Raw genomic sequence first — 24,584 nt, forward strand, 5'->3', positions numbered from 1 at the left:
GCCTGGGAGTCCTGCAGGAGCTGCCGAGTTTCTTTGCCCTGTATCATCCATCAGTTTGCTCGTCTTCCCCGGTTCCCCGGCTGGGCCGCTCTTTAGAGGCGCTTGCTCTTCCCTCGTTTCCCCCGCCCGCTTTCCTTGCGGTCTGCCAGCACTGCGGCGGCGGCAGCCCGAGGCAGAAGCGAGCGAGGGTGCCTGCAGGAGCAGCTCTGAGCGGGAGAGGAGGAGAGGTTGGCTGAGGTTGGGTGGGATAAATTGCGTGTGCTGCCTGAAAGAGCTTAGCTCGGGAGGGGGCATTCGCGGATCCTAGTGCGTGTGTCTGAAACTGGCTACATTCTTATAAATGGGAGAGAAAGTAAGCCTTTTCAAAGCGCTGTTGCTGTTGGAGTCCTCTTGGGACGAGAATAATACTCTTCTCCAAGTGCCTGTTCCTTTTGCTGGCTGCAAAGAGGCTCTACAGTGCTCTGATACCTAAATTTTGGGCTAGAAAGAGGAGGTTGATGCTGCCTTAAGCATTGAGGCTAGATTAGTGGGGTGGGGTGGGGTGTTGGGGTGTGTTAAATGTGCACCCACAAGCCCCCCAGGTAAGCAGGGACATTACAGGGAGATTGGCACTTGGCCAGCGTGCCCTGTGCTCTGTGCAGCCACAGATGGGCTGCACTGCGGAGGGGAGAGTGTGGGTGGGATTGCTGTCGTCGTCCTCTGCCCCCCTTCGTGTCTTTGCCCGCAAGCTAGTTGGGAGCCGCCGTTGGCAGCGGGTGCAGAGCTGCCACCAGGTGAGCTGGGGGGACCCAGGTGACATCCCAGATGAGGTGGGCTTTCCCAGAGCCACAAATCAGGCATCTACCCAGAGCTTCCCCTAGCCTTCATCTGCCGCTGTCCACAACAGAAAACCGGTTCATACTAAGCCTTGTACACATCATTTGTAAAGTGTGTTTCAAAGACTCGTTTGTTCTAATCTGTCACTTCTGTGTTGGTGTTTAGCTGCTTGTGGCAGACGTGCATTTTGCAAGCCACGTGTTCTGTACCTTTCAAAAACCCAATAACTGTTGTAGGAACAATTCTGTTCCTGGTGGTGCTCAGATTTATAGAGGGTAGAATAATTATTCCACGCTGGCCTGCAGTTAGTGTTTCTTTACATAATGGAACCAATTTCCATGGAATATTCGTTTTGGTTTATATCTAGCTGTAGTGGTCAATCTCTTGTTGTCACTCCATTCCCTCAGCTGGTAGACCGGGTCTTGTTGCTGTGTTTGTCTTGGGCGAAGCTTATGCTGATCCTGCGTTCTCACAGTGCGTTTACCTTCCGAAGACACAAAACCATCTGCCCTGTTCAGCTGATGCGTTGGGGGCAGGGAGAGTTGGATGCTCCCTAAGAGATGGGGGAGTGAGGGGGGTAAGATGGGCCCCGACGGTGGGATAACTGGTGCCCAGATCTCCAGATGAGTCTCTGCACCCTGCCAGCTCCCCAGTAGCATCTTCAGAGGAAGCCACCTGAGGCAGCAGCTCCCCAGGGGCAGGTGAAATGGCAGCAGAGCTGTTCGTCCACCCACCTGCAGCCAGGGCAGACCAGCTTCGTGCCTGGTGCAGGGAGACCTGCAGGACACACCTTGGGAAAACCCTCTGAGTGCTGAGCACCAAAGGGTGATGCTCTGCTCGCGAGTACCTGAGGTGATGGATCTTTGCGAAGCTTTTCCTTGCTGTACACAAACTGACCAGCTGCTGGATGCTGAACTTCGGGCCAGCCGAGGTCTGGCTTTGGCTGAAGCTTTGAGCTAGGTCAGCCTTTTCAGAGGTGGTTTTGTTGCTGGGCGTGTGGTCAGATAACGCCATCGGGGTGCTGAAGCTGGGTGACCGCTGGGAAATAGCAGCTCCCATAACGTTTTCCATCTCTGCTTGTCTTCTAGCTTTGATCGCTGCTGTTACCGTTTCAAGATGACAAACAGAGGACGACGCACCCACCAGCTGTATTGGTCAACAGAAGGCTTCCCCACGTTCAGCCATCGTGACCGTCTCCGTGCCATCAGTAACACCAAGGGCACAGATTCCTCCCAGAGCCCCAAACCTGCCTGCCCTGTGTTTAAGCTTCAACCGCTGAGGACAGAGCTGATGCCGGGCAAGACTGTGGAGATGGTGCTGGAAGGCTCCTCCAGCACTCCCCAGGTGAGGTGCCCCACGAGGGCTGCGCCCTCCCCACCAGGTCACCTCCGCTGGGGCTTCTTCCGACCCCTTGACATTTGCCTTGGGAAGAGGAGCAAGCGCTTTCCAGAAACTGTTTTAATGCCACAAGTTGCCATGGCAGCACCGGCTGCTTTCCTTGCTGGCCGCCATCAGTGTTTCCATAGCCACCATAAACCCAGCTCGCTGGTACCAAAATGCGGGCTGAAGGGAATGTTGCTGCTTCAGAAGCAGAGGGCAGGTTACAGGGTGTCGTGTGCTGAGGCAGAAAGGAAGGGCGGAGAAAATAAGTTACGCTTAGGCTAGGAGCAGAGGCTGTAAATAAATGAAAACATGTGAGGTCATAGATCTGGTGAAAAGAGTGAGTTAAAAAAACCCAAGCACCAAACCTGTGAAGAGAGGGAGAGTCTGAGAGCAGCATCATTTTTCCTCTGTAGACAAACATGGGCAGAGGCTTGTCTAGCGCTGAGTCCTGGAGGAGAAAAAACAGTGCGTGCCAGCCCTGATGGTCAGAGTGACGTTCATCCACGTGGGAAAGTGTTCCCAGGGACCGTTATAATTGACAGCTTGACTTGTTGTCGGTATTTCCATACCAGCTCACCCCAGACTCTCAGCCAGCCTTGGTGTCCCAAGGGCAGCCGGGTCTGGCAGCACCCTTGGGTGGCAGCTCAGCAGGGTCACGGGGTGTTCTCCCCCCCCGGGCCCTTCTTTCCAGGCCAGGGGAAATCCAACTCTGCAGAGGAGCTGCCAGCTAACCCTGGTGTACATTCCTTGGCTCTGGGACCGCTGGGCCCAGGTGTTTAAGCAAATGTGGAATGAATCTTCATGAAGCTCCTGCTGTTCCTAATGATCTGAAAGGTGCTTGCAAGGGTTGCCTCAGTGGCAGCTTGCAGAAGGCTTGATCGCTCGCCTAGCTGAGTGCCCTCATAAATAGGATGCAGCATAACAAGAGGAGGGGGCTATTGAGGAGAGCAGTGGCTGTAAGTTGCGGCAGGAATAGGGTCCGTGGTTGGGTGGCTAGCAACTGCAGCGTGTTTTGTGGATGCCCTGCCAGCACCTGCTTGGGTGACGCGTGACTCTTGCATGCAGGTGGTGAAGGAGCGGCTGCTGTGTCACGCCGTGGTGGGGAGCAAGGCGGGGAAGGCACAGATAATGCAGATGGACGTCACGTGTGAGTTCGTTGATCCCGTTCTGCAAGTGTCTACCAGAGAAATCGCATTCCGGGTGGAGAAGGTAAGTCTCAGGATTGCATCCTGGCATTGAAGAGCGTGGCTGATGGCCGAAAGCCTGCAGGGTGTGTGTGCCTGTTAAACACGGGGGGGGGACGGGGATGGTTAAACGGCTTCCCCAGGTCCACGGGGCTTCGGCTATCGATTCGAGCCAGAGCAAGCTTTGGCCGTTACCACGAGATGGTTCTACCACAGAGATGGTGATTTTGCTGCCCTGGGGTCGGGGACAGTCACAGCTCTGCCCTTCTCGAGGTGGAGGCAGGATCGAGCTGCTGCGCCAAGGGCACAGGTGAGGCAGTGGGACCCGCGAGCGCAGCGTGGCCGTTGCACAGCTGCCTTGTGCCCTGGGGCTGCTGGGGGAAGAGCCGATCGCTGCAGCTGAGCGATGCTAAACCCCTCCTCACCCTTCCTGAGGTGCTTTGTGAAGTAAGTGAGGGTATTCTTAGTGATGAGATGGTTTTCTGACTTCAGCGAAGTAAAGCTGAGATTGCAGCTGCTGCGCTGAGGGGGGATCGTAGCCACTTGTAGAGAGACACGCATTTGTGTAGTCAGGATGAAGGGAGGTTTTTGAGGCTCCTCCAAGGCATGGGGATGTCTGAACACCGATCCTGCAGGGAAGCTGAGAAAAATGGAGCTTCCTGCCAATTCCTCAGGCTGGTGAAGGAAAACTGTCATCTTTTGTCTCTCTCTGCCTTCCCTGCTCTTGGCATGGATGCTCTTTGCGTTTCCCTCAGCCTCACCTCCTTCAAAGGACCTGCAGTCATCCCTCAGCTGCAGTGATGACAACACCGATGCAAAACAGGAGCCCTTTAGTCTCTGGGTCCTGACTCCTCCATCATCTTTCCCTCTCCAATGCGGTGTCTGAAACAGAGAAGATTGTCCATTATTTAGTTTCTGTATTTTCAGGCCTCTCCTCTGGTTCCCAGGCTTCCAGAGAAGCACAAAATCCTGTGAGCGGGCGGTTCACACTTAATGAGAAGCTTTTCAGCTGTTCCTGATGTCTGCCTGTGTTCTGCTTGATGCCCCGTGCTCTGGTTTATCGAGTGCTATGACACTGCAGCTGTTGGATATCGATACATCCAGAACTAGTTTCCCAACCGCTGCCTAGTTGATGTGAACCCTGCAGGAAGGCCAGAGCGATGCATAAGCAGGAAGAAATAGCTTAGGCTGAGCTTGACTGTGAGGCTACAGACACTTTGTCACTGGAGCAGGGACAGCAGGACACACGTTGCAACCAGACCGTTGAGGTTTCTAGCTGGCTGTTTGTGCGTGTAAATGTTCCAAGCTAACCTTAGGCTACTGCAGGCTCTCTCCTCCAGGCCAAATCCTGCTTGCTTTTCTCTTCTGACTAGCCATCCCTGCTTTTATGAGGCTCCTGGAGCCACTAAGGCTGTACGAAATGACTGGGGGTGAAAATCGTCTTGTGCCATTCTGCCCAAGAGAGGGTAAACTGGAGACAAGCGCTCTGGGTTCACTTTCTGCTTTTGACCTTGGTCAAGCAGCTGCCTCCTCTCGAGGTGCTGTTCCCTCGTCTGTATGTGAGACTGTTTCCCGGCCCCCTGGGGGATGCTGTGGTTTCTAAACGTGAAAAGCACCTGACGTTCTGAAAGAAAAACCTTGTAGAAGGGTAGAAACTAATACAGACAGTGAATAAGAGATGTGTGCAGTTTTGGGGTTGAAAACTCTGAAATGCATCGGAAGGGAAGGGAGGTGCGTGGCCACTTCAGGTTGTTTTTTTCTTGTCTCCTCTTTCTGTAGCTACCCAGTGACGTCCTCAGCCTACAGCATAAGCCTCTTTCTTTAAAAAACATGTCCTCCCTGCCGCTGGGCGTCGTCCTGGCCTTAGACCAACCCTTCCGAGTCTGTGATGCGGCCCGGCAGCCCCTCCCTGCAGATGTCCAGGTGAGCAGGACCTTCCCGCGGTGGGCTTTGAGGAGGAGGGATGTGGCGGTGCGTTCCTGTTGGGAGGTCCTCTGGCAGGGTCTCCTGTAGAGTCAGCAGTAGCCTGGCCCCAACTCAATCAGATCTGAAGCGAGCTGCTGGAAGAAACAAAAATACCCGAGTTGGGAAGATACTTCGTGGCTCAAAGCCATGAGGAGAAGGGAGCAGGCACCTAGGGCTGGGCAAGCCATGGAGTAGAGGTATCTCCTGGGACTCGCAGCAGCCGTCCTCAGCCAACCTCAAGAGCAGCTTGCTCTCTGTGAGGGCAGCTCTGCCTTCGGGAAGGCTGAGGGTGCTCCTCCCACTGTCGCCTGGCACCTGCCCTGTCGGTGGTGGAAGGCGCTGGACATGGGCTCTGCTGGACACGCGCTGGTGGAGGTGCGGGCACCGTTCCTGTGCCGCGCCGGTGACTGGCCCCTGCGAGGCTGAGGCTGCCGTGCCGGTGCACTTGTGCTGTGAGGATAAAGGAGTTTCTCTGGAGTCAGGGCAGCAGCCCTGGCTTGCCGGAGTGCTGGTTCGGCTGTGTGTTTAGCACAGAGCCTCTGTGGGTCCAGAATTCAGTAGGACAATATTTATTTCCCCCTGGTATCGATGCAAAGCGCAGAAACGTGAGCCTGCAATAGTCTGACGAGAGCGTGGTGCTTGCAGTCAGGCACTCGCTGTAAAGAACGTGCAGGGTGGGCTGAGAAGCCCACGCTGAGGTCATGCTTTAAGACATTGACGTGTTCCATGCTATCCAGCCTTGGACTTCATTACGCTGGTGTTTGATCTTTTTAATCTCCTTGCAGCCAACGAAGCTGGAGGTAGGGGAGGAACGTCATTTCTCCATCGGATTTAACCCTGCTCACGAGGAGCGTCTGAATAGCTGGGTGGCAGAGAAGGCTCTGAAGATACAGCTGCTCGAGCATCCTCACGAGGAGCAGGTCACTGTTCGGGGAGAAGTCTTCTTCCCAAATCTCCAGTTCCAGACCATGGCCGTGGACTTTGGGTGCATCTTGAATGACACTGAGGTGGAGCGTTACATTGAGATGACCAACTGCAGCCCGCTTCTCGTCCGGTACCACTGGTCATTCCTGACGGGCGGCCACGCGAGCCAGCTGAGGTATGTGCACCGTTGCCCTCTCCTTGAAGCTCCTCTTCCTAGTGTCCTGTCTGTACCTGGCAAAGACCCAGGCTGTTTGCCTGGGATCTGGCAAGCAGCTTTCAACTCTCCCTGGTGGGAATAACACCTGCCAGCCGTGGTCAGGCTAGATGCTCAGGGAAAAGGTGATCTCTGCCGGTTGGACGCTGCAGGGGAGACCATGTTCTCCAGCCAAGCTGGGGCTGTATGACACTACTAACGCTTTTTGCTTAGCCCATACCCTGGAGTCCTGCTGTGCCTCTGGAGCTACAAAGCCACGCTTAGGCACGTGGACGGTAACATCACCGGTTTTCCATCCCTGCCGACCCTGTACGTTGTCATTTCATCCTAAGAGCCTACATAGGCGCTGCCACCAGAAGGACCTGCTGCTGCCCCGGTCCCTTGCTGCTGCTTTGCTGTAGCCCCCGTACTGGTTCCCTGGGAAGGAAAGCTGCTGTGGAGAGCTGTGCTCGCAGACCCTGGTGGCCTGAGGCAAACACCACCCTGGAGAAGGGAGTTTTTGTCTGTTAGCTGTTTTGTGAATGCGATGTGCAGTTGATTCAGCATTTTTCACCAAAACGGCAGGTTCTGCTGGGGCTGTAGGTCCAGCTGCAGGTGTCGGTGGGAGCGCTTGTCTGAGCATCCCTGGGAGGCAGGGCATCCAGCCCTGGTCAGTGGTTTCCAAGCCCAAGAGCACTCTTGCAGTGGTGCTGCAGCACGTCTATAAACACATTTCTAGCAGTTCCTCCCGCTGTGGCCTCTCTGCGTAGTACAGAAGTCTAGTCTGGGCGGTTTTAATGGCAGTAGCAACTGGTTTTTCCATAATGCCCTGGGAAACCAAGCAAAGTTAACCACTGCGCGTTGAAGTGCTGCTATTGCAAATAACAGAGATCAGTTTTGTTTAGGGAGTTGGAATTTGGCTTAGAGGAGACCGGGCACTGGCATTAGCTATGGCGGTGAGGAGGGCTTGGGGGAGAAGCTGTGGACACTGGGGTAGCCCGTTCACAGCGGGGTCTTACCAGGGAACGGCCAGTCTGGTGTGGCCCTTCATGCGCGGCACCTTCAAGAACAGACCCTAAAATGCAGGGGAAAGTCTGCAAAAGCAGGTGCAAGGAGGTGGACAGGGAAAGAGTAACAGGGCTGTAAGCTTTGCTCGGAAGCCCCTGTCATCTCCTGGTAAATTAGATTAGGGTTTAATTACAAGCTAAGGGAAAAATCTAATGTTGATGGTAGAACAATGCATATATTTTATGATAACAGAGAAACACACACATTGGAGCAAAGCCTGTGTGGAATTAATTTCCTCTGGGGCCACTTATTGGCCAGTTGCCTGTTTGGTTTGGTTTTTGGTTTTTTTTTTTTTTTTAGGGTTTTGGAAATGTGACTGCTGAATCAGTTTTCAGCTTTTAATTCCCCCATCTCCACTTAAACTAGCTTTGCTGGACCTGAGCCTGCAGGTTCTTCCGGCAGACGCTGAGTTACCCAGCTCTGAGTTGGTAGCAGCTGAGGGTCCTGAGCATCTGGCAGGATAGCTGAGCATCTGGCAGGATAGCAGCCCCTGCTCCAGAGGGTTTGGCATAGCCCCTTTGCTGGCTCGTTAGTGCTGTGGACGTTAGGACAGCTCCCTTTTCTGCTCTGCATGTTAATTCAGCAGTAATGTGCTCGCTCTGGGTCCCTCGGCAGACACCATGTGATTCTCCATGTCAGGGCTGGAAATGAAGATGGTCTCCAGGCTATTAACACCTCAGATGGCTCATTAAGAGCCCAGCAGAAGGGCAGCATGTCAGATATTATTTCTGGTCTACATTAAGCACTGTTGCTATTCTAAATTATCAGATCAAACTAACTTGGTCTGACATCGAGGGAATCAAACATCAGGTCTCGTGAAGGCGAGATCGATAGAATTGAAGCGTCCACACTTCTAACCTTGCTGGAGCTGATCGCCAGAGACTCCCAGCATCAATCAGACACACACATTTATTTTGGCCAGGAGAGAAAAATGTTGTTTCTCTGCCTGGACAAGACTATTTGTGCTTAAAGTGGGTTTGGTTTTTTTGTTTCTTCTAATTGTTCAACCCATTTTTTCCTCCTTACTCTTTAGTCACTGCTGCTACTTTGAGCAATCATATCAGCAACACTGTCCAGCCATTGCTGTGCGGTTAGTCATTTCCAGGGCGCGCACAGTGACAGTTGAAGCTGTCGGATCTCACTGTAGTGATGTTGCTTCTCTGTCTCCGCGCTGCCTGGTCTGAATGTCAACGGGTGGCTCAGTAAATGCACAAATCTTAGCTCAGCAGAGGAATTTATCCTAGCAAAGAAATAGTCATCAGGGCATTGGGACAAAATGCAGTTTCTAGTTTTTGCTCTTGGCGAGGGCAGACCATCACCACCACCTTCCCCAGCTGCTGGCCATGTGGCCCAGCTCAAGCCGTGTGTTCCCACAGGGTGCACTGGGCAGGTTTTGAGTTTACTTCTGTATCACATTGTTTTGTTTTCAGTTGCAAACACCCTTGAGCTGTCTTGCTTGTTCCAAAGTCCCTTTTTAATCTGCGTCTGTTGGCCTGCAGGACAAATCAAAGTGCATCGTCGGGGTCCGTAAGCCTGTTTAGATGCCTCAGGGGCGCGTGGTCTCTGGTGCTTTGCCCTGTGACAGAGCTCGGGCTTTGTTGGGGGGCTTGTTTTCCCCCGGTGCTTTGGCTGTGCCGAAGGGATGCACCAGCGTGTGGTCCCTGGGGGCCTGGGCAAGGATGCTGGGCGTGTGGGTGCCACGCACCAGGGCAGCAGCCTCAGCGCTGTTAAAACTCCTGCATTTAATGCAAAGGGGTGGTGGCTCCTGGCACGTGTCCTTGGTGCTGGCAGGACCTGCAGGGACCTCGGGTCTTCAGATCACCGTTCTGGGGTGTCTGTCCTGCTGGTGGTGGCTCTCACACAGCCTGAGCTGGCAAGGTCACATCATCCTGCCTGAATCTTCATGCGCAGTTTGCAGAAGCGGTGTGATTTCTAGCTCCTCTGTTTTGGGAGGTGGGTGTGGGAAGTGGTGTGAAGCTGTGTCCTTCGGAGGCTCAGAAACCAAGAGACAGGCTGAGATGATTTTTTTCCTAATGTCTCAGCGGTTTGGATGGTGGGTGGCACAAGGCTGTCCTGGCCCTAGCAGGAAGGACTCTTCTCTCCCTGCTGTCAGTGTGCCTGTGCTGCCATTGAATCCCCCCTGTTAATACCTGGATCCATTTTGTCTCATCTGACGGGTGGTCAGGTTGGGTGAGATGGACACAGGGGGGTTAACACCTTGCTGTCAGCCCCTCCAGCCCCAGGCTGACCTGCTTATGTCAGGAGGTTCCTCATCTCTGCTCCAGCGTGCTGGTGGAGGCACTTCTGCAGCCCTTTGGCCCCTCTGCTTTGGGGCTGGTCCCTTCTGCAGGTGGAGGAGCCGCTCTCTGCTCCTTGCCTTCATCCCTGCGTTCACAGCCTTGCTCTGAAAGTGCTGGAGGCTGCCCAGAAGGTCCTGATTCTGAGAAAGGGTTACCTCAAGCCTGGGCTGATGCCAAACATCTCATCATCTTGCCCTTCTTTCCCAGGACCAACCCCCTTTCCTTCAGTGCCAGGAAGATGTCGTGTCATAGAGATCAGCTTTCTGTTGACACCTCGGGTTCCTCACTCCCTTCCTTTTCATGTGATGCTCATTGTTGTTCGTTTTGACTTTCCCCCACTGGAAAGAGTCCCTGGCTGTGCTGCTTCACGCTTCGCCGCAGCAGGACTTGCTAATCGCATCATCTCCCAGCGCTGGGTCCCAGAGGGCTTCTACTTTAGAGGGAAAAATACTGTTGTTGTCTAGGCACCACGGTCTGGTGAAGTTGCCTCAAACTGTTCTGTAGAACTAGAGGTACCTTAATAAATGATTATGGATTTTCCATCTCGGGGGTTTCCCTCTCCTCGGGAGCTGTTACTAAGCCGCAGTATTTATCACGAGCCACTCTAAGAGCTGCGGTTTCATTTCCTCACCATGTGCATCGTAGCGAGCGGTTCTGGGACAGCTGCCGTGTTGACGGCCGGACCCAGGCACCCAACGGGTGCGTGGGCTGGTGCGTGGCTGGAGGGTGTTGAGGTGCTCCTCTTGGTGGCCTGACACTGCGGGCATCTCCCCTGCCGCCAGGGAAAGGTAGCGTGCAGCTGCAGGCTGCCCAAAAGCACCACTGTCCCAGCTGAGCTGGATTTATCTCATCCTTACGGAGCTGCCCAAGTCAGCGGCCGCTGGAGGTGTCGGGCAGTTTGGTCGCCCATCAGGGCCCCCCAACATGCACCCGGGTGCCTGGGCTGAGAGGAGCAGAGGTTGCGTGGGTGGGACCGTAGGTGGGCGATGCGCTGCAGGGCTGAGCGAGCACCTTCATCCCCTCCAGCCCTGGTTTGTTCTTCCCCACGGACGGTGCCGAGCTGTTGCTCGGGGTCCCCGTGGCGTCCCAGCAGCAGGCGGAGGGAGGGCTGTCAGGGGCTCACCTGGGCCAAGCCGTGTTCTTGCATGTCGCTGTAGGGAGGGCAAGTCAGGCGGGATCTCTTCCGGGTTATGAAGAGCAGAGCCTGTAATCCAGAAATGAAAACCAGCCTTAGATACTAAAGACAAATCTTTGTTTGGAGCCCGTGGTTCAAGGCACTGAATTCCCAGCTGTAAAAAATGTGCCGTGTTTGACTGCGGGGGGAACGCTTACGACTAGGCACAGCGGCAGGTAGGCATGGCCTGAGCGCGTCCCTCCACGTGGCGTTGGAAATCCAAGCAGAGCTACTGTGAGCACCTGCTGCAATTTCATACAGGGACCATAGTCAGAGTCACTTGGGAATTCTGAAAACGTTAACTCATATGCTTTTTACTGGCTGCTGTTGCTCAAAGGATAAACTCGGCTCTGTTTGCAAAACGAGCGGTTGAACTGCTTTGCTGAACCATTTGCCAAATTTGTCCTCCAACAGTTTTTGTTTAGAAACTGCTGGGGAGGTAATGATGGCATCAGGACGTGCCACACCGGTTATAAGCTCGTTTCAGCAGAGCTGCAGCCTTTGTGGCGCGAGGTGTGGTTCGAGCTGCTGTTTTGCAGCCAAGGAGTACCTGTGGCACGGCAGGGAGCTGAATCTCGGTGTCGCGATTGGAATAGATTGATTAAAAATGACCAGCGTTTCCTTCCCCAAAGTACTAATCGCGGCTGCTTTGGTGCTCATCGGGGATCAATGGGCTGTTTAATTGCGAGTCTCTGCCTGGAGCCGCTTGACGTGTCTTCCCGTGTTCCTTGCGTGTGCGAAGGTGTCCCGTGCTGCGCTCGTGCCGGCTCTGTCGGGGTTCAGGCACAGCAGGCGGCGGGCTCCGTCCCTGCTCCTGCCATCGCCGCTGCTGGTCCTGACCCGCAGCTGTGCGTAACCGCCCAGGGGAGAATTCAGGGTAAATACCTAGAAGAGCTGAAAACCTCCTTGCGGCGCTGGGTCTGTGCTGGCGCATCGCCATCCAGATCTGCCCCTTTGTGTCTCAGTCCCACCTTTTTGTGCAGTTTGTCCTTTTGTCTCCCTGCAAGGTGTTCACCTCTGATATCTGCAGTTCCTCATGGCAAGCAGTTGCCACTGCTGGACCAGCGTTGTCCCTGGGCAGCCCCCAGCATTGACCTGCTGCATCCTGGTTCTGGAGCTGCCAGGTCGGATCCATTCCTGGGCTGGCGGCACCAGTGCCCACCCAGGGGCCACGTCCTGCCAAGGAGCTGCTTGTCCAGGTCTTCCTCCCTCCTACTGCAGCTTCATGATGGAAGTTACGGTTTCTTCCAGGTTCGGCCCTCCAGCACCTAAACTGTTCATCAAACCCCAGCCACCGAAGGAGGAGGGAGCCTGCTCGGAGCACTCGGCATCTGCAGAGAGCAGTGTCAGTGATGGATGCGTAGAGGAGCCAGCTGAAGCCCTGGGAGCAGTGGGGGATCCTGCCCAAGAGCCAGCAGATGCAGAGGACTCCCTGGAAGCAAAGGTAGATTTTCTTGTACGCTCACTGTTTTGCGTTGCCTCCCCCAGCTTGCCACCAAAAAGCCGTGCTGGTGCCAGCGTAGCGTCCCTTTTTTGCTGCCCTGCTGCCATGTGCCCTGAGAGTGGGCTGGGCAGCAGGGCCAGCAGCTGGACACGGGGCTTATGGGGAGGGACAAGTAGGGTAGTGTTGTTTGGAGAAGCCCATTCAGGTCCTCCTGACCTGTGGTGAGGTTGGGGTTTTTTGGCTGGGTTTTTTTTGCACTGTGAAAGGAGGGGTTTTACCTGCACCGTGATGTGGAGGCTTCCAGTTCCCTTCCTCTGTCAAGCCCTGCCCAGTACTGGTCTCCATGTACCACCTTCTCAGCCCCAGCTAGAGCCACCCGTTGTCACGTCTCTGCCTTCGCCCGAGCCCCGGTATTGCAGCGATGGCCACAGAGCTGCCTTTTTATAAATGGAGACTTGACAAAGTCGCTGTCTTTTCCTCTTAGTATGGGAAACAGCCTTTGGTCTGCTGACCTTCCTGGTGAGCCTCGGTGCTTTGGGGCTTGGCCTTGGTGCTAGTGGGAGCTGATGGCACCTTTTGCTTCGCGTGGGACAGAGGCTGCTCCTGGGGCAATAAAAAAGGATATAGGAGAGCACAGGAGGTTCTGAAAGTGCCGGAGTTGGTGTCAAGTTCAAGGAGGGGGGTCGCACCTGCTGACATCTAAATATCAGTGGTTTTAATGTTGTAGCTCTGCACGTGTTTTCTGAATCAGGAAAAAGGATACCTGGTAGGCATAAAGAACAGCACGGCTGAATGTTTTCAGATAGAAGCATGAAATCATTTTTGTGCCCTGCTTTGTTGCCATGTATGCACAGATAAAGCAGGGAAATTCAAGGGGATATGGCTAGGTAGGATCCAAAATTGCTTCAAAGGATACATCTGGGTTGCAGCGTTGTCTTCTGCTTGTGTCACTGTATCAAGGCAATGTCCATGTAGCCTTCCTGGGGAGGTGGGAGACCATAAGCCTGGGAAAGATGTGGGTTAGCGTCTTTGGGAATATGCCCTTGGCAAAGCTTTGCAGGCTGGAAGATGTGGAGACAACAGAAAGAGCACTGAGATGTGAGAAGGCTCAGCCTTCCCAGTGCTTTATCTCCTTGGAGAGATGTAGCCTCTGGTTAGGCCTGAGGATGTGCTGTACATACCCTGCCCATGTCAGAGCCCCAGCGCAAAGCCCTCCTTCATGTTACCGAAGCAGCAGGTATTCTTAAACTTCAAGAGCAATCACAAAGCCCTTGCTTATAAATAGGGGTCAGAAGCCCAGGGACGAGGTTCCATTTAAAGGATGGCACCTCTGAGGTTAAACACCAGCCCTCAGCTGCTGCAAGGCAGAAAAACATCTCAGCTGCCTTTTTCAGGATGGTGTTATTCAAGAGAAATGGCGATCCTCAGCCCTCCAGCACTGACGAGTGCACAAGGGGAAAGCTAAGCACCACCTGAAATGGGACAGCTGTGCCAAGGACTTCTGAAGTCCTTATTTCCCCTTTTTGACACTTCTTGCTTGCAGCTGCATTCCTATTGTTGTCATGGAGAACCTGAGCTGTCCAGGGGTGGGGTGTTTGGTGCGTTTCTTGGGCAGGAGTGAGCAAAGCTGGGGTGGCATGAGGGTGCAACGTGCCCTCGAGGTCCCTGCCAGGACAGGGTGCTGGGAGCACCCCGCTTCCTCGTGCAAGCCGGTGGGTCCGAGCCCACCTGCCGGTGTGACACGGGCTCCACCTGCACCTCGTGTCTCATCCGCACGGGTCTTGGACCCACACTCGGCTAATGGCACAGGCGTCCCCGTACTTGGTGTGTGCCTGTGTCCCATCTTAGCTGCTCTTGGCTCGATGAGGCGGTGGAGCCTGCAGCACAGTGATCCCCCTCAGCCCAGCCAGCTGCCTCCTGTAGCCCATGGTGCTTGTTTTCCAGCTGCTGCCGTCCGCTGCTGTGGATCTGGAAAGTCGGAGGCCGGTGAGGACCCAGGAAAGGATGCGGTTTGTGGAGGTGGAGCCCCTCCCCTCGGGAGCGGAGGAGGTAAGTGGGCATCTGTCTCACTTCCCCGTTCCCAGCGTGGCAAACAGTTACGTAGCCCCTGCTGCCACTGGTGGCCCTCGGTGCTGCTCACGGAGTGGCCTCGCATCCCTCCCAGCACGTTGCGCAGCGCTGCTGAAGCAACCGGCCATGTAGGGCTGACCGAGGGTCCTGCCTGTGCAGCGCCTGTGGAGGGTGTATTCATCTTGTTGCTCATCAGGTGCTCGGTAGGAAATTTTTGCAGTAGCTTTTGCAGTAGCTTTTGCGAGAGCAGTGTGTGGGTCGGAGAGAGAGTGAAAAGTGTCAGGAATCAGACGAGCTGGGCTGGAGTCCACCCCCAGCTCCAAGGGCTCTCATCTCCAAGTCTCGTGTGTTTCTGAAGGCAGTAAAAAGTGTTTTTAAAGGCAAGTTCTTCAGCTGAGAGAATGTCTTGCTGCCAGGAGACATCCCAAATTAATTTAGTGTATTAATACATTAATTAGTATGGGAGAAGATTTTTCCCAGGGTCTCTCCCACCGGTAAGTGGAATGGATGCAGAATGAGATTAGGGTGATCTCGCTTGTGATGAAGAGGCCCCTCCAGCCACATCTGTACTTTGCTCCAAGCCACGGCTGCTCTTCTGCATCAATTTCCACGCTCGACATCTCTGTCTCTCCTCCCCTGCCTCCAGGTTTTTGATGTCCTGCCACTGTACGGCGTGCTGCCGCCGGGCAAGAGCCAGCGCGTCACATTCACCTTCGTTGGCCGCACAAACATTGCTGCCCGTGTCACGGCGCTGTGCAGTGTGGAGGGAGGCCCGACCTACGAGATTGCGCTGAGTGGGGAGGCTTCGCTCATCAACTACTTCCTTGACGTGACGGAGATCGACTGCGGGCTGCAGGTACCGCACGCTTCTCTTGGTCCTTGTCTTGGAACTGTCGCCGGCGCGTTGCTGCCCACCGAGGTCTCGGGCGCTCTTCCCTTCCCAGCTACTCTGTTGGCTCTGTCGCTTGGAAGTACTGCCTTTGGGTGATACATTCTGCATCAGAGTTGTTTTTTAATGGCCATCTCTACCCCCCCATATTTGGGATTTCCTCCTCTTCAAGGTAACGAGCGCTGCCTCCCGGGACAGGCAGGGACCCCGTGGTGATCTCCAAAGGGACATGTCCCCAGGACCCTCATCCGCCCATCCGTTCCTAAAGCCTGAGGTCCAAGGAGATGCTTTCTTTTAATGCTCTTGATTAATCAACAAAATAAACCAGGGAGGAAGTTAACTTGGGCTTCCAGTCACTGCATCTGGCGAGAATGTCCCAGAACAATTGGCACTCCTTTTCAGTTAAAATCCCCACAGACCCTTCCAGCTGTTGGCCCTGTTTGGCTGTTGCCCTGTCTGTCTCTACTTTTTGCAGGCAAAACAGAAGCAATACTTGTATGCAGGTGCCTCTTGTTCTGAAATGCCTCGATGCCTCCTCTTTTGTTTCAGCTGGCTGTTAGGTGACACCTTAAAGAGCAGGGGGCTTGTATCCCCTGGTTTATTTATTACTGCACCTCTACGTGCTGCCGTCGATAGTGTTCCTGCGTAGGGCTAAGAGGTACCCTGTGGCTGGGGGTTGCCCAGGTTAACCCAGGACACCGCAGTGCCTGTACCTCCTCTGCGCTCCCTGCTTCTGCGCTGTGTTCATGTGCTTTCAAGCCAGGGAAAAGAGAAGGAGACTCCCAGCAGCAGACCTGCGTCTGTAACTTCCCGCTCCTCTGTCTTCTCTCCAGCTGTTTAACAAAGTCAGGGAAGCGGAGGTCACCCTGCAGAACAGAGGGAAGATGGGATTCACCTACGTGGTGCTCGGCTCCAGCGCAGCCGCTGCGGACAGCCCTCCGCTCGGCGTGCCCCTGGCCGTGCCCAGCACGGTGAGTAGCACGAGTGATTCACCCTGGCCAGGCTGCCCAGGAGAGGGTTATAGGGAAAAAAGGTGGTGGGGTGGGTGGAAAAAAAGAAAAGGAAGACAGAGCCACAAAACCAGCACGGAGAGCCAGGGCTGTAAGCAGCTGCTGCTGGGTGGCAGAGAAGGTCGAGCAAGCGCGGTCCTACTAGAGCCCCTTCATGGCCTTTGCTGGCGGGTGGCTCTGGCATCCTGCAGCAGCCGCCGGCGGGAGGCACGAGGGCTTCGGTAGCTCTTTGGACCCCGAGTGCTGAGCTCTGTGGTTGTGCCGACACTGGAGCCAGATGGTGCAGGCTCTTGTGAGGGTCACCTTCCCCAGGTTGTGTGGTCAAGCAGGGCGTACTCCCTGTCCCTGCCTGTAAGAAACCCCACCTGCCCCCTGCCAGCACTAAGCAGGACTGAAATACTGTCTTGCCTGGGCATGAAGCTGCTTTGCCAGAAATTTTAGCAGCCCCTGTATTGGTCCCTCCTCCAGCTTTGCTGCTTTGCAGCAGTTTTGTGGGGCAGCGAGGGGGTCAGGGAGGATCGGGGCTGGAACAGCCAGGAGAGGAGTTTGCAGCATCCCGGCGCCCCAGCTTCTTAGTCCCGCGTGGATGTCTTTGAGCTGAAGCAGCGTTCTTACCTTTGTCTCTTTTTGCAAGCGGAAGAGGAAGCCAAATGGCTTTCACATTGTTTTCGTGCCCGTCTCCTACAAGGGATGACACACTGATGCCCTCTTCCCGCGGGCTTCCGAAGACGCAGCTCTGCTTGGACCCGTGCAGCCAGCTGCTGCAGCAGCAGCGTGGGTGCTGGCAGCTTGGCAGGGCTCACCTTTGCTGCAGCTGCGCTGTGCGCTGGAGTACGGGCTCAGGGGACCAAGTGGCAGGAGCTGTCCCACTCAGCGGCTTCCCCTGCAGCGTGAAGGGGAGCCGAGGGTCCAGCCCAGCGTGCAGAGGGCGAGCCAAAGGCGTCTGCGTCTGTGCCCGGTCACCCAGAGCCATGCTGCTGTCTGCTTCCATTTGCTCTCGATGTGGCTGGCGTGAGCCCAGCCTGAGGCTTGGAGAGCCTTTCTGGAAGCCCAGAGAGGAGATGTCCTTCCCAGCAACACCTTCTTCCCCAGAATTTGTCCCAGTCTGCTCCTGCATTTCCAGAGATGTATGTTTGCAGGTCGCTGTGAGTCTGGATGGGCTCACGCACCCCTGGTGTAACCACGCAGGCAGGAGATGTTTGGTTGGGATGATGAATGAGTCAGGCCCTTCAGCAGCAGCCTGGGAACCACTGACGTGCAGTGTGAGGAGCTGCTGGCCCTGCTGAGGGCATGGGCTTTAGCTCGTCTTCCACAGCAGCTGGTAAAAGAGCTTTTCTTTATTCAGTCTGGCTCTTGCTAGCAGAGGGTAAGCGCTGTGAGCAGCAGAGCTGCGCTCCTGCTGAGCAAAGGGCGGTCTGTGCTGTGGGAATGCAGCCTTGCGAGCCCTCTGAAGGACGTACTGCACCCTGGTGTAGGAGACTCAAGCTTTTAGGATACGAGAAAGCCAGAAGGCCATGTTGTCTGACGTTTTCTTCCATAGGAGAAGCTGTTTTCTCTTCTCAGTGTGTCTGTCGCCTGAGCCGTCCCCCCACCAAACGCTCTTTGGTGCATTCCCTCTCTTGTCTCCCGTGCCCTGCAGGGTTACATTGGACCTGGCAAGGAGCAAGTGCTCAAAGTCTGTTACCTGCCAGGAGTGCCTGGAGTCTTCTGCAGGGCTTTGCAGATTCAAGTGGGTCACCTGGAACCAGCAAGCATCACCCTGAGAGGAGAAGGGACCCTTCCCAGGATCTGCTTGGACCTGCCCAGGAACATCAGCGGTGAGCACTGCCTCTCTGCTCCGCAGGAAGGTCCCCTGGCTTTTTCCCCATGTCATATGCCCACAGGGCAGCTCACCCCCACCCCCACTGAGCCTGGAGGTTTCAGGGCTGTCAGAGCAACACTCAACCCTCGGGTTGCTTCCTGAGTCTCTAGTAGGTGAGTCCATGTGGGCTTTGCCCCAGGAACCACCCTGCAGAGCTTGCCAGCATATCTGTCGGAGGCCTGGGAAGGTGGCGGCTGGGCAGAAAAGCTTGGGGAAGCTGTAACGCGGGCTGGCAGGGATGTTGGCAGGGTTGGATTTGCCATGGCGTTGCAGGGGATGGGATGCTCCTCTGTAGAGGGGAAGGTGGGTGGTAGTGAACGTCAGGATTCAGAGAGGAGCAGCAGCATCCACTTCCCATAGATTGCTCAAGGAGTTTGTTTCTGGGAGAGGCCAGCATCAGGGGAGTGGGGCTTCCCAGCTTAAGTGGGATTGGCACGGCGTCCACGCTTCTATTTGTGGATCTCTTCTTCGTCCAGGAAATGCAAAATATGAGAAGGTCCTCAAAGAGGCCAAAGAAAAGATGGCAAAGGACAGCCAGCGAGCTGAAGCAGTTGCTTTGGGGGAGGCGGCGGCCGCGGAGCCACCCAGGGACGATGCGGACACCGCGGTGAGAAGCCCCATTTGGCATGTGCCACCCTGCCCCTGTGTCACTCGAGCCCTGGGCACCCCGCAGCAGGCTTCCTGGGGCCCTGCTGGCACTTGGGACCTCCCTGCCCGCACCTGGCCACGACCATGTGTCAGCTCAGCGTTGCCCCAGGGGCTGCCCAGCTCTGGCTGTTGTCCCTCCAGCAGATGCACCAGCTCCCCGACTGCCTCAGGGAGAGCTCCTGAAGGCCATGCTCAAGTGACTGAGTTCCTGGCACTTTGAAGGAGCTGCGGGTCGTGGCTGAGGTTTGCTCACGACCCAGCTTACCAGCAGCAGCCTGACTGCGCCCTGGGGCTGTGCTGTCAGCGGTCATCTCCAAGAGGCGTCAGCTTTCTCGTGGTTCCCTTTCCAAGAGAGCTGCTGTCCAAGCTGCTCTGGCACTGGTTGGGGGGCAGGCAAATACTCGGAGCTCTGGAAGGTTCCTGGCTTGTCTGGCTGTCTGTCTGGCCAGATCAGCTTTTGTGACAGTGACTGGGCAGGCGAAGGTGCTGGAGTTTGTTTCCCTTGAGATCAGGTCTTGACTAAGGGAGCAGGAGGTGTCACAGACGCTGAGCAGCGAGGCAGAGGGACTCCATCGCCCCTCTCAACAAGATCAGGGTGGGATCCTCTCTCAGAGACAAGCCTGTGCCTTGGGCAGGACCTTTGCTAACCAGCCGCTCTCTTTCCTTTCCTCAGTGGGACACGCAGCTGCAGCTGCAGATGGAGCAGTTGCTGATAGAGGAACATGCCCTGGAGCAGCAGAAAGCTCTCAGCTCCGGTCCCCCAGAGGAAGCGGCCTTTGACCAGCGTGCTCGTCGGAGGCTTCTCAAGTTAGTAGAGACTCCAGGTGCCCCGAGGGTGACACCCAGCAGTGCACCCCTGCTCCCGAGAGCTCCTGGTGTCTGCAGAGCTGGCAGTAGCTGGGCACTGCAGAAAGGGTCTGACCCTGGTAGCTCTGACGTGCTCCCTGTGAGCAGCCGAGTGTCCTCACTTCATAGTGCCACCCTGGGGTGCTCAGCTCCCCACAGATGCTGGGTTCTGCTCTTAGTGCTGAGGGGGTGCAGTGCAGACCATCCAGCCCCTCCAGACAGCACAGACACCGTCCCTGCTGACCAGCTCTGAAAGAGGCAGCTCAAAGCTGGCATCTTTGTTCCAACTGACAGGCCACGCTAAGCAAAGCCAGCAGGGAATCGCACGGGCTGAGAAACCCTAAAGCAGGGGGTGTAGATGCTGGTGGGACCGTAGGGCTTGCCTGGGTGCCTTGGTCCTTCCCTCTGCTCCTTCCTGATGAGGCAGGGGCACGGTAGGCTCCAGTTCAGGAAGAAAATGCTCTGCAAAACAGACCACTTATGCGCTTTCCCGAGTGGGATTGCTCTGGAGAAGGAGCTGCCCTTGAACGCTGTAGGTGTCGATTCCTGCCTTTCCCGGGGCTGCTCTGGGGACAGACCTGGCTGCAGAGCAGGGAAGATTGCCTGTGCAGGCAAATCTCATTGCAAGGTCCTGAAGCGATTTCAGGCTTGGGCTGTACACCAGGTTAGCAGTTCCACTGAGGCCAGTGGAGGTCTGGTGGACTTAGCCACAGTGGCTCTTTGTAGCCGAGGAGCTGCGACCAGTTAAACACAATTTTATGTTGAGGTCCCGTTGGTAGCTGATAAAACCTAGGACCTGCACCCTCCGTGACTTACCAAAGTGTTACTACCAGGTGGTCAGGCCTTGGCTTTCACAGGCTTGAGCTGGGTTTTTACAGCAGCAAATACCCACTTTATTTGTGTCTTCTGTCCACCTGGAAATGTAGCCGGGCTGTGGTTTAAGGAATGTCTCTATTCCTTTCAGAGTTCAGCTGCCTGAGTACATCCTGGACTTTGGCTGTGTCATTCCTGGTACCGTCCGCACACACCTTGTGAAGATCACCAACCCCGGGCGGTTGCCTGTGTCCTTCCTCGCCGATAGACGTGTCTTGTGTGGCACAGGTAACCAGTGCTGGAGGGACTTCCCGTGGGCTTGACAGATGAGTTAAGTCACTGGGTGTGTGGGGGTGTTGAGTGCCTGTTTGTACAGCTTTTTTCTTCCTGACTGCCCCCGCTCGGTGCTTTAGAGCCTGAATTCTCCTGGCCAGCAGTGCCCAGAGACCTGGTCTGCCTGGGACTGCCCTGACACCTCATTTCAGGGACTAGGTGGGCTGATCACCTTGGTCACCTCTCATCATCTTCTGCTCTTGGCTACCATGAGTGACAGCCGAGGTTTTGTGCTCTTTGTGGGCTCATGTTGCAAACGGACGGGACCCTTTGTGGTTTGGAAGTGCTTTGTTTAGACTTCATGATGTCATAGCCCTTCAGTTGAGCCTTTATTGAGAAAAGAGCCTGTGAGATCCTCTGGTGTATCAAAACAGGCTTCCACGACAGGCCCTGAGGCAAGGCTGTGTCCCATCAAACGGTGACTTGCTGTGTCTGAGGGGTGGTCAGGTGTCTTCTCTAAGTTGTTGTCCAGGGAACACCGCAGCATGGGGGAACCTTCGTTGGAAATTCTCCTTTGGGGAGGTCTGTGCCTCCTTCCCTGAGATGCCCAAGGAAGGAATTGCTGAAGCTCAGCTGATGGGTTTCATTTTTACCATGTGGACCTTGGATTCTGGCTGCAAAAACGCTTTCTCCTTGGGCGGTGACAAGGGAGAAAGAGCAGCAGGCTTCTCCGGGGATACAAGGGGGTCTTTCGCAGAGCTGCCAGCCAGGACACCCGCGTGGCCTTAACGTGCTTGTGACACACAAGCGGCATGAGATGTATCTCAGCTGCTTTATTTTCATCTGTTCAAGGTTTCAGCGTGGATCTGGACCATGTGAAGTGCCTGCCCTGCTGCAGGACTAAGACATTCAGAGTGCGCTTTGACCCACAAAGCGCCAACCTGCCACTGGGAGAGGTGGACGTGCTCCTGCCCATCAAGGTACCACCTTTTGGGGCAGGCAGCAGGCTGGACACAGCCGCAGATGTCACCTGGTCTCTCAGCTGGATGTTCTGTCCTTCACTAGGTAGCAGGTGGCCCCACGTTCCATGTCCGCCTCCGTGCCGACGTGACTGTGCCGTCCCTCTGCCTCTCCAGGGACAGGCTGGAGTTCTCCGCTGTCCAGTGTGGGCAGTGCCGGGAAGAAACTGTCCAGCTCCACAATCAGCTCCAGGTCCCCTGTCAATGGTTCGTCACCGTGCACGAGCCTGTTAAGGTAAAGCACAGACAACGTGTGACACGTAACTTCTTGTTGGGTTTTCTTTGCCTCTCTTGCCCTTTCTGCCCCCGTGGCTGCCTGGGCGCTTGGGCTACAGCTGGGCTGAGGAAGCTTCTGAGGGTACGGAGCAAGGCTGCTTCGCCTGGACCTGTTCGTTAGCTGATGCTTCACTTCTCTGCCATCTTCACCCATTCCTCCTCCTCTGAGGACAGTGCCTCCCCATCTGCCTGCCCTGCCTACACATCTTTGCTCCCATTTATGGTGCCACCAGGTTATGGTGGCCATGTCTGGTTTGGACGTGGGTGCTCTCCGCACCGTAACAGTATCTCAGAGCATGGCAGGAACCAAGAGTCTGTCCCCACAAAGGCCACCTCACGCGCCTGGTTTCTGTGCCCAGGTGGACAAATGCTTGTCAGCGAGCATGCGTCGGAAGCTGCTGCAGGAGTTGGAAGCCAAGCCCCGTGTCTTTGAGGCACTGCCCTCGGCCGGAACCCTCGCTCCCGGACAGCGATGCAACATGCGAGTCAGGTTTTCACCCGTGGAAGAGGTGAGATTGGCAGGTGTCACCCCGCGGAGGTCTGGCAGGGCAGTGTGGAAATGAGAGCCCAGCGCAGGGGATGAGGTCTGGCCTCCACATGGAGCTTTCTGCCAGCCCCGCACCCACTGTGCCCCAGTTTCCCCTGTAGCGCGCACTTCTGAGAAGCGCTTTGGAATCCCCACGGGGAGTTGCACAGGGAGCATCCAGGCTCGGCGGTGTGGCTCCCTCTCGGCACGTGGAGGAGATCCACCTGTTTCCCCTCATCTTCCACCTGGTGTGGGCATATCTGCAGGCTGCAACGCCCCGGCGCAAAGCAGCTGGCATGCTCGCAGGGGACAACCCTGGAAGGGCCAACCTGGGCTAATCCTGCTGCCGGTACCAGCAGACAAAACAGCCGCCAGACACCTTCCTGGGCACGGCGGGACTGTCACCTGTAGCGGTACGCTGCCAGCAGTCCCTGTGGCTCTGGCCCAACCTGCCTGCGTGTTCCCACGCGGTCTGGGAGTCAGCTTAAGCGATGGAGCATTCCCAAAGGCAGTTTGCATGTGGCCACAGTGACTTGGAAGCTGGCAGTGTGTGACAGCATGGACACAAGTGCTTCCATGCCTGGGAACAGTCCCAGGGACGGTAGAATTGCTAGTAGGGATGCAACCAGCTTGTGTTGGGCTTTGGCCAGAGCCAAACGCTGAGCAGAGAAGATGACCCTTATTTCTAGCCAGCGGGAGCTCATCTGCCTCTTGCGTGGCTGGTGTTTGCCTGATGCAGCAGTGCCACAGCTGTGTCTGGGCAGCGTAACCCCGAGGACCTTTCTCACGAGCACTGCGCTCCCTCGTGACTGGGTGAAAACGTGTGACAGACTGTTTCAGATCTGACACCAAACAGCCAGTTACACCTCACCCAGGATCCATCCCAGTTACCCGGAGCCAGCATGCAGGTGCTGCAGCCTCTGCTATAATTAAATACCTGTTTTCCATTCACCTTAGAGGTACTGATGACACCGCTGACCTTGGGGCAAGGGTTGAATTCCAGGCCCTTGTCACCTGGGACTTAGTGCAGGACCTTTCTGTGCTTCTCTCTTTTCAGAAGTCCTACAGAAGGAGGCTGAAGATTAACATTTGCCAGAGCAGCCAGCACCTCCAGCTGCAGGTCTCGGGACAAGGTCTGGAGCCGCAGCTGGAGTTCAGCCCCCCAGTGCTTGAGCTGGGACCGGTGCTGCCATACAGCCGTGGGGCGGAGGGGACAGTGGTGGTGAAGAACCCGTGCGAGTTTCCCATCGAGTTTTACTCGCTGGAGTTTGACCAGCAGTACCTTGAGGAGGAGCAGGTGAGCGGGAAGGTCTGGTCCCCGTGTGCGTGCTGCCGTAGCTTCACAGCGCTGTGGTGGCATTCCCGGGCTTGCGCCAGGGAGATGGAGGCAGTCCCCAGGGCACAGCCTGGCGGCACTTGAGGGGCAGCCAGCTCTGCTGGCAGGCGGAGGGGGGTGCTTGGGTAGTCCGTGTTGGGAGGAAGGCATGAGGGAGAAGACTGGTTGGCTGGGCAGTGTGTTCGTGTGGTCAAGAAACCCCTCCTGTACGTGGTTTCTCTTCCCTCCGCGCACAGGTCCTGCGCATGCTGAAGGACTACGACAGCCGCAACACCTTGTTGCTGCCTCTGCGTGGCCCGGGTGAGAAGCTGCCCCCAGAGGTGCTGGAGTACTCTCAGGACCAGAAGAGGCTGCAGGATGATCAAGCAAAGCCCAAGACCGGGGACCCAGCGGACCAGGACAAGGGTGAGGGTTTGGCATGGTCTGTCCTGAGTGTGGACACAGCAGGGAGTCCAGGCTGCGTACCCTGAGTTCTCCATGACCTCATTCTCCACGGAAAGCCCGTGCTTTTAGCAGCCGCCTGTTCCCCAGCTTGGTGGAGGAATTGCCAGGTGAAAACCTGTGGC

At 55.8% G+C, this 24,584-nt stretch overlaps 1 protein-coding gene across 1 annotated transcript in view; it reads left to right on the forward strand.

Moving 5' to 3' along the window:
* Positions 1-24,584, forward strand: part of LOC129783349 (hydrocephalus-inducing protein homolog) — a 133,063-nt gene that overhangs the window by 70,942 nt on the left and 37,537 nt on the right. Inside the window, 17 exon segments of the mRNA XM_055793332.1 lie at positions 1,905-2,160; positions 3,265-3,408; positions 5,163-5,306; positions 6,134-6,447; positions 12,259-12,451; positions 14,396-14,500; positions 15,168-15,377; positions 16,244-16,381; positions 18,060-18,237; positions 18,758-18,888; positions 19,603-19,736; positions 20,740-20,876; positions 21,714-21,841; positions 21,927-22,115; positions 22,516-22,665; positions 23,740-23,979; positions 24,255-24,423. Coding sequence (XP_055649307.1) covers positions 1,905-2,160; positions 3,265-3,408; positions 5,163-5,306; positions 6,134-6,447; positions 12,259-12,451; positions 14,396-14,500; positions 15,168-15,377; positions 16,244-16,381; positions 18,060-18,237; positions 18,758-18,888; positions 19,603-19,736; positions 20,740-20,876; positions 21,714-21,841; positions 21,927-22,115; positions 22,516-22,665; positions 23,740-23,979; positions 24,255-24,423 — 2,960 coding nt within the window.

The sequence above is a fragment of the Falco peregrinus genome, unplaced genomic scaffold (assembly GCF_023634155.1).
Source record: "Falco peregrinus isolate bFalPer1 unplaced genomic scaffold, bFalPer1.pri scaffold_35, whole genome shotgun sequence".
Lineage (NCBI taxonomy): Eukaryota > Metazoa > Chordata > Aves > Falconiformes > Falconidae > Falco > Falco peregrinus.